Below are 7483 nucleotides of genomic sequence, written 5' to 3' on the forward strand. Positions count from 1 at the left end.
CATGAGGAATTTTGAGGCTCAAATGAAGAGTCTTTTGCTTATAAGCCTTGTAATGAAATACTAATTTACTTATGTACCTGTTAAAATACGTATATATCTGTTAAAAGCCTAAGCCACCTGCAGAGCTGGTGTTTATACACACGATTACTGACCTTCTGAGCAACAGATATTTATTTGACAAAATAGTTGCTCCTATAGCCAATGTTGTTGTTCCAACTTTTTTAAAAGTTACTTTATTATGGAAAATGCCAAAGTATCATCTATTTTAGTTGCTTTTTAAAAGTTTGCATTTTCTGCAAAGATTAAAATGAAACCACTCTGAACAGTTGAAAAATCTGTGAGGATTGGAGAAGCGTTTTCATGAAGACATGACTTCAGTCAAGAAAAGCCCAGACGTATCAGGTGAATTTTTAGGAAATGGTTTCTAACGCGCACCATGAATATTGCATGTAACAGAATCACAAGGAGGAGAATAGTTGTGACCATGAGCGAAATGAAAAATGAGCTCAGCTTTGTAGGTGATGCAAAGGGTCAGCGCTGAGAGGAAATGAAACCTCAAATGGTGGAGGGACAGACAATGGTCACACAAACCTCCACTGCTTGCAGTAGGAAGCATTGTGGCTTTACACACCTTGCTCTGCTGGTAATGTAGCAAAAGGCAGAAAAAGCAGTGGTAGGTTGGGTATGGACAGCAGCTTTTAACCCTTGAAAACTCTTGCACTAGTTTCTGACCTCCACCCCCCCAGCAATCCATTTGGGAATTAAGCAGCCAGAGGAAATAGGGGATTCAGAGGGGAAATTGAAGGCAAATGCCTCTGTAGGCATCACAGTCGGTGTCTGGGGAACAAGCTGCTGCAGAAGCTCTGTGTGCTGATTCTTATGGATGCTCCTGGGGCTTTTCCAAGGGTGCCTGAACTTCAGATTCTTGTCACCATGCTGCAGAGGTTAACTCGAGTACCTGCCGTTGCCTTTTAGCCTTGAAACACAGTATGCTCTCTGTTAACGGAGAAGCTGCTACTTTTTAAGATATCTGTTTATAAAAGTTAGCAGCTATGTTATATGGAGTTTCTTTTAATTAAATGTTTATCTTTTATGTCTAGAGGTGTGGCCAGAACAATAAATGAACAGCATGGATGAAAGGTAGTGTCTTCTGTATTGCAAAACTGTTGGGATGGGAAACATCTGAATAGGGACCGACAGCATTTCCTCTGGTGTCAGAATAATTTTTTCTCTGACAAACAATAACATCGTTTCATTTGTAATGATGCTGTGCTCTCTGGATTGCTCTTTGCTTAACCGTTTTCTCATTCTCTTTATATCTGCACAAAATGCTTCCTTGATGTTCCTTATGATGCAGCAACAGAGAGGTATGCAAATAAACATTTTACACCCAGTGAAATATTTTATTTATGCCTGAATGAACTTCCCCCTTTAAGATTTTCATTCTGACTACTGGATAAGCTAAGAAAGATGTACACTGCACACACATTTTGTATTGCAAAGCTTCTTTTTTGTATGGGTAATTGGCTAGGGTGAGGTTAACTTTGGTAATGACATAGCATGTTGTATTTTGAAATCCATTACAACGTGTCTTGACAGAAACTCTCCCGACAGTGCCTGCTGTTTGTACCGGCCCTAGGAATCTTTGATACCACTCTAAAAAGTCTGGGAAAGACCCGGATCAGATTTCAGTAAAACTGTGTAATACAGTGCTGGAAACAAACGCATCTGGCATTGCAGGTGGACTGAGCAGCCACTGAGCAAAAGCTTTTGAAACCAGGAGTTACGTTTGCTCTGGGCACAGGACTGATCTTACGGGATTTTAAACGTGGAGTCCAGAGCACAGCGCACACAGCTTTACAGAGGGCTAGCTCGTACAGAAATAGGTCTTGTGGCCTTTGAAGAGTTCAAAAATCTTTTGTTTCACGGTATCAAAAGAACCATGTGCTCATTGATCTGGTTTCTACTGCTTAGAAACCATTTTTCAACTTTGTTTCTGCTTTGTCTCCATTGTCTGCATATACTTGTATGGAAATAATGGAAGATCAGAAAATTAATTATTAAATTATGTATCATATAATTATACTGATATAGAGTAAGTGCTAAACGTTCGGTTTATGTTATTGCATATTTTTCATGTGTTTCTTTGGCAAGCTTTAAGAGGCTTGTTTTATAAAGAAGCTAGAAGTCTCAAGCTGTCTCTACGTTAGATTTGAGCTGGATCAGGACCCCAGTCCCGAAGCAGTTGCCCCCAGTTCTGGGCTGTAGTTGGTGTTGTGGAGCAGGGTTGGAGTGCAAGAACAGGACTGCTTTAGGAAGATGCAGTGCATCTTTAAATTAACCCTTGCTAGATCTTGCTCCTACTGAATGTTCAGTCCTTGGGTCTGTGCTGGAGTGAATGGGGCAATAACCCCCCTTGCAGCAAATATGGGCTTTGGCACCAGCTCTTGGGGCTGTTTGCTACCGTAGACCTAGCTAAGCGCTGTGAGGACAACGAAAAAACCAAAACAAACCCAGTCGTGCTTCCTGATGAGGCTGAGGATCTTCTCTTTGGTGCAATGACGTGTGTTATCTCACATCCTGTATTTGTGTGATTTCACACGACATCGAGTGGACTTCTGTGGGATTATGGAGCACCTGCACGTTGTCACTGTTGATCCCTTGTTGTTACTGTCACAAACAAATGCTGACCTTGAGTTTACCAGCACAGCAGGCTTAAGTTACAGCTGTTCCTGTGCTTTAAGCTGCAGAAAAAAAATCTGAGTCAAAAGTGCTTTTCTCTGAGTTTACACCAGCACTGGGCAACCCGCAGCCTCTAAAGCTATCTCCAGGTTTCTTACAGCAATAGGCACAGGGGTTTTTTGGCTGACAATTGAGATCAAATTACCTTATATCCTCCACTTTAGCTGTTTGTCCTGTAGAAGCAGAACTATTGAAGAGCAAAGGGTTAGCGCTTAGGTGGCTAAATACCTGATCTTGCAGATACAGCAGGTAATCAAACACTGGCTATCCTGGTGTCTCGGCTGAGCGTGCAAGCGCCAGCCTCCCTGCGGGTGTACAGAAATTTCCTACGAACCGGTTTGCTACAGAGTCATCCATATAGCCATAAATATAAATAAGTAAATAAAGACCTCAGTATTTCAAAACAACTAGTATGTAACCCCTGTGGAACTGAGAATTTGGAAGAAAAAATCTCCTAATGGGTTTTCTCACAAACTAAGATAAAGCGATAAAGATAGTTGCTTCGAAGGGAAGATCCTGGCTGAAGGTGCCCCCCAGTGCTTTAAGACAAGTATGGGAACACTGAAATGTTGATAATGCAGGAAGAAGAAACTGTATTCTCTGCCTCTGTGGGATGGTGATGCCTGGCCAGTGCCTATTGATTTTCTGTGTGATTCCTTTTATTTTTAATTCAAGAGAAGACAAGGAGGGGATCAATTAGTTCTCGTGCTGCTTTGAAACCAGTATCCCAGTTTACTGCATTACTGCTGAAATTTTATGGACACCCAAAATTTGTTGGCAGTGGGTGAAAGATAATTTACAGAAAGGGAAGGAGAGGAGGTACCTTCCTCTCGTGTTTAGAAGGAAAAGTTTATTATGTGGTGCTTTGTCAACAGCGGGATGGAAGATGAAATGAAGGCGATGTGGGAAATTGAGACCTGCCACGTGGGAGTGCTTGTGGCCTTGTTTTATTGTTAGAGTCAGTTAGGGTTAGGATTACTATCAGCATTGTTACAAAAGTACAAGTCTTAGTGTGGACCCAGCCCAACCTGGCTAGCCCTCTACCTACAGGGTAAGGTGTGTAAGCACCATCCCATTGAAATAGTTGTGTCTGCAAGGGGACACCTCTGCCACTGTGACGGTTTGCTTTGGTGACCTTCTCTATCCTAGAGATGAAGGTACAAGTGAGATGTAGGATAGGGTGTTATAATCTGCTTTAGCTGCAGTTTAGCCGGTGCTGGTTTACTTGAGCCTGTGTATGCACAGAGCTCTGCTTTGGGGTTTTCCATTGTTTTTCAAAGAACTGGCTTTAAAGATTAATTAGGGCAGGGGGGAGTGAGAGCGTGTGCCTGCGAGGGAAAATGTGACTGTGAACCCAGCATTAGAGCACTGACCTGAAAGGAGGGAGAGAGGAAGGAAGGAAGGAGAGCTTTGGGAAGCTTTCACAGTGGATTCTTTGAAGAGTAAGTATAATTACTGTCCTCTGAGGGAGGAATCTAGAGATAATGTTGTGTATGTGCTTGCTGAAGTGCTGTGTAATCCCATCACGGGATTAGCAGTCAGGTTCCACGGGTGTCGATGCTAACAGCTGCATCTCAGCTGATTTAGCACGGGTGCACATCCTGAGAGAAGGATTATCCTTCTAAACTGTATTGGAGAAGAAATGCTTGTGTGGTGATCTGCCGTCACACGACGGCTGGTTTAGACTGCTGTAGCACGTTTGAACACGGAGATCCATTCCTGAAGGTCACAGGAGCAGCATATCCACCATTGAGCACAAGTCATCTGCCTCGTGCAAGGATTTGAAACACAGAGCTGGCTGTTGGGCTGGCATATGCCGAAGGAAGTGGGGAGATGCAGGTGTTGCTAACTCCAGCTGCAGTTCTCATCGTTTGGACTGGAAATTTTTCCTACATCTTCCAAAGCAGCCTTTTCTCTAAAACACACAGAAATAAGTTGTCGCTGCAGTAGTTGTATTTTTCTTATATCTACTCTGAAGCTCACAGAAGAATTAGAAAGATGTAAGGGGTTTGGGGGGTGGGCGGGGGAGTGTGGAGGGAAGATGATAAATCTGAAAGTGTTGAAATGGTAAATAACTATTTTGGAATATTTACTTCATCTGTGGATTGAAGCAAAAAGTAATTTCTTTCCTTTGCAGCAGAAAAGAGCTTTCAGCGTGTGTTCCTAACCTGCAGTTGTTCTCCCCACGAAAAGGAAATGTGTTCTTGCTGCATAGCCCAGCTGATCACGTGGGAAATGTCTTGGTTTATGGCCTAATGTTTTTTGTTTAATACCTTTTTTATTCCAACAGGAAATATGGGATGTATAAAATCAAAAAGCAAAGAGAATCTGCATGGAGATGGGCTAGATTTGAAGAATCAACCAGTACGTAAAACTGAACGAACTATTTATGTGAGGGATCCAACGTCCAATAAACAGCAAAGGCCAGTAAGTAGATAGTCTCAGGGGAGAATTCCAGTAGCAAGATCAAAGCATGACTGGCATAACTTAAATTTCGATCCAAAACACATGCATGAAGAAATTCAGATTGAGTATTTGTCCACCATTGGATTTTTAGCGTTGTGCAGTTCACCCTCAATTAATAAGTACTTAAAGAAATAAAAGAAATAGAAATTGGCAGTTTGTTGCTTAATTATGTTACGTTTGTCATAGTTTTCTGCATGAAAACGGTAATCTTTGGGGATGATTGCTCTGGATCTAGCTATGGCTGTAGAAGAATGCTGGGTAACTTCAGACAACCTGAAGTAGTTCAGAACCATTTTTAAAAGCATGGCTGTTGGGTTTTTAACGGCTACCGGGCCCGGGTGTTGATTATTCTGTTTTAAAAGGCTGAGGCAATCACAGGTGATTCTTTACCAGCTCTAGTCAACTTTCCTTTAGACTCAGTGAAGGCCACTATGTGACCTTGCCCGAGGGCGTAGGTAAGGACAGGAGAGGAGCGCTGGTGAAGGGAGCTGCAGGAGGAGCAACCTCATGGCAGTGCCTGGCATGAGAAGGGAAGGGTGCTGGGAAGGGGAATCTCATCGGGTACCCACTGGGTTTGCTGTTTTGCAGGTTGATGCCTTTTTTCCCCCCACTTGCTGAGGCAGCCCTACTTCCTGAGTGCCCTTTTTCAGGGGCCATGGGTGTGAACGACACCCTTCTCTCCCCTCTCACCCACTGACAGGGTGGACTCAGCAGGCTCTCAGTCAACGTACGCGCATCGCAACCTACCATTATTATTTTTTTTAATTATTTTTTTTTTCTCTCACAATCTCGGCAACATAACCATGGTTGTAGTTCTTCGGCATGACAGCTCCGTGTTAATAACCGTCCTGTTAAAGTACCCTGTGTAAAGCCTCTTCAGTAAAAGTCACAAAGCCGTGAACTTCTTCCCCACAGCTTGTGTCACGCCTTCCTGAGGTCTGAGCAGCTCAATTCAGAATCTAGTCAGGACTTCTTCTATTTCTATGTTGCAGTTTGCTTTTGGAGAATGGTGGGAAAAGATTGGAGCATTCCCTTTTAATTTAAGACATGTAAGATGATACCAAAGCAACGGAATAATATGTAATTGTGATACAAGATTGTCACAAAGACCTAAAACTGCCTAATTAAAGGTATATTTTATTGTAGGCAAATCCAGAAGCACAGCTCTTACCAGGACAGAGGTTTGTCAGCGAAGGTATGTTTCCATAGGAATCTTACTGCTGTGTGCGATGCCTGTGTCAGCCTGTGGAATAATGCGAACGTGCCTTTGGCTTTCTGCCTTTGTAGAAGCAGAGGAGCACGGAGTCATTGTGGTGGCTTTGTATCCCTATGATGGCATTCATGAAGATGACTTGTCCTTCAAAAAAGGAGAAAAATTGAAAGTTATTGAGGAGTAAGTATGACAGTACTGATTGTATTGTAGTTTTTCTTTGAACTCAACCTAATTCCCTTAATTTTTTTTTTCTTTTATCCTACTACTAACATGAGTGTATGAATGGTAGGAGAGCTCCCTTATATGTGAAAATACAAATGCACGTGGAGCTGTTGGTAGGACTTGGCAGGTGCCCTACGACAGAGCCGATGGCTTCTCAGGGGGCTCGAGTTCAGAGGAAAGATGCTTCTCTCTCCAGCTCAGGCAAAGCTCTCAGCACAGGAGAACCCCAACAACACTTCATCGTTTTCCTTTCCTGTGCATACTACTGTTGTTTCTGTTTTTCAGGCTGGGAGAATGGTGGAGAGCAAAATCTCTCACGACCAGGAAGGAAGGCTTCATTCCCAGCAACTACGTAGCAAAAGTGAACACCTTGGAAACAGAAGAGTGAGTTCTCTCAGGCTCTAAATACGGGCAAACCACTTCACCGGGGTGGTGGGTCCCTTGTGGGTCGGGGAAAAAAAGGGTTCTAACTCTCTGAAATATTTTTCAGATGGTTCTTCAAAGACATAACCCGAAAAGATGCTGAAAGACAACTCCTGGCTCCTGGAAATAGTCCTGGAGCTTTCCTCATCAGGGAAAGTGAAACATTGAAAGGTAAGCTTCGGGGTGGGTGACTTTGGCATCGACAGGAGTTAAAAACGTACAGCCTGTCTTGACAAAAATTGGTGTCAAGTGGCACTGAGTGTGGATTAGTCCTCGTGTGAATTTTATGCAGTTATGTAGGGGTGAGAAGGGTGAGAAAATCACCAGGAAAACAGAGTTACAGGTTAACACCCAACGTTGAGATAGGGGAAAAAAAAAATGTGCGTGTGCCTGTGTGTGATTACACTGCCAAGAAGC

General features: G+C 43.0%; 1 protein-coding gene across 3 annotated transcripts in view; it reads left to right on the forward strand.

Annotated features, from left to right (window-relative positions):
* Positions 1-5037: 5037 nt before the first annotated feature.
* The window catches only part of LYN (LYN proto-oncogene, Src family tyrosine kinase), a 27153-nt gene continuing 24707 nt past the window's right edge, over positions 5038-7483 (forward strand). The window contains exons 1-5 of one of the 3 annotated variants that reach the window (XM_010072441.1): positions 5038-5173; positions 6365-6403; positions 6496-6601; positions 6929-7027; positions 7134-7237. In XM_010072441.1, the coding sequence (XP_010070743.1) occupies positions 5038-5173; positions 6365-6403; positions 6496-6601; positions 6929-7027; positions 7134-7237 (484 nt within the window). Of the gene's footprint in view, positions 5174-6354; positions 6404-6495; positions 6602-6928; positions 7028-7133; positions 7238-7483 lie in introns of all 3 variants that reach the window. The other 2 variants (XM_010072440.1, XM_010072442.1) reach the window with 2 other exon arrangements.

Source organism: Pterocles gutturalis, unplaced genomic scaffold, assembly GCF_000699245.1.
Source record: "Pterocles gutturalis isolate BGI_N339 unplaced genomic scaffold, ASM69924v1 scaffold9432, whole genome shotgun sequence".
NCBI classification, from domain to species: domain Eukaryota; kingdom Metazoa; phylum Chordata; class Aves; order Pterocliformes; family Pteroclidae; genus Pterocles; species Pterocles gutturalis.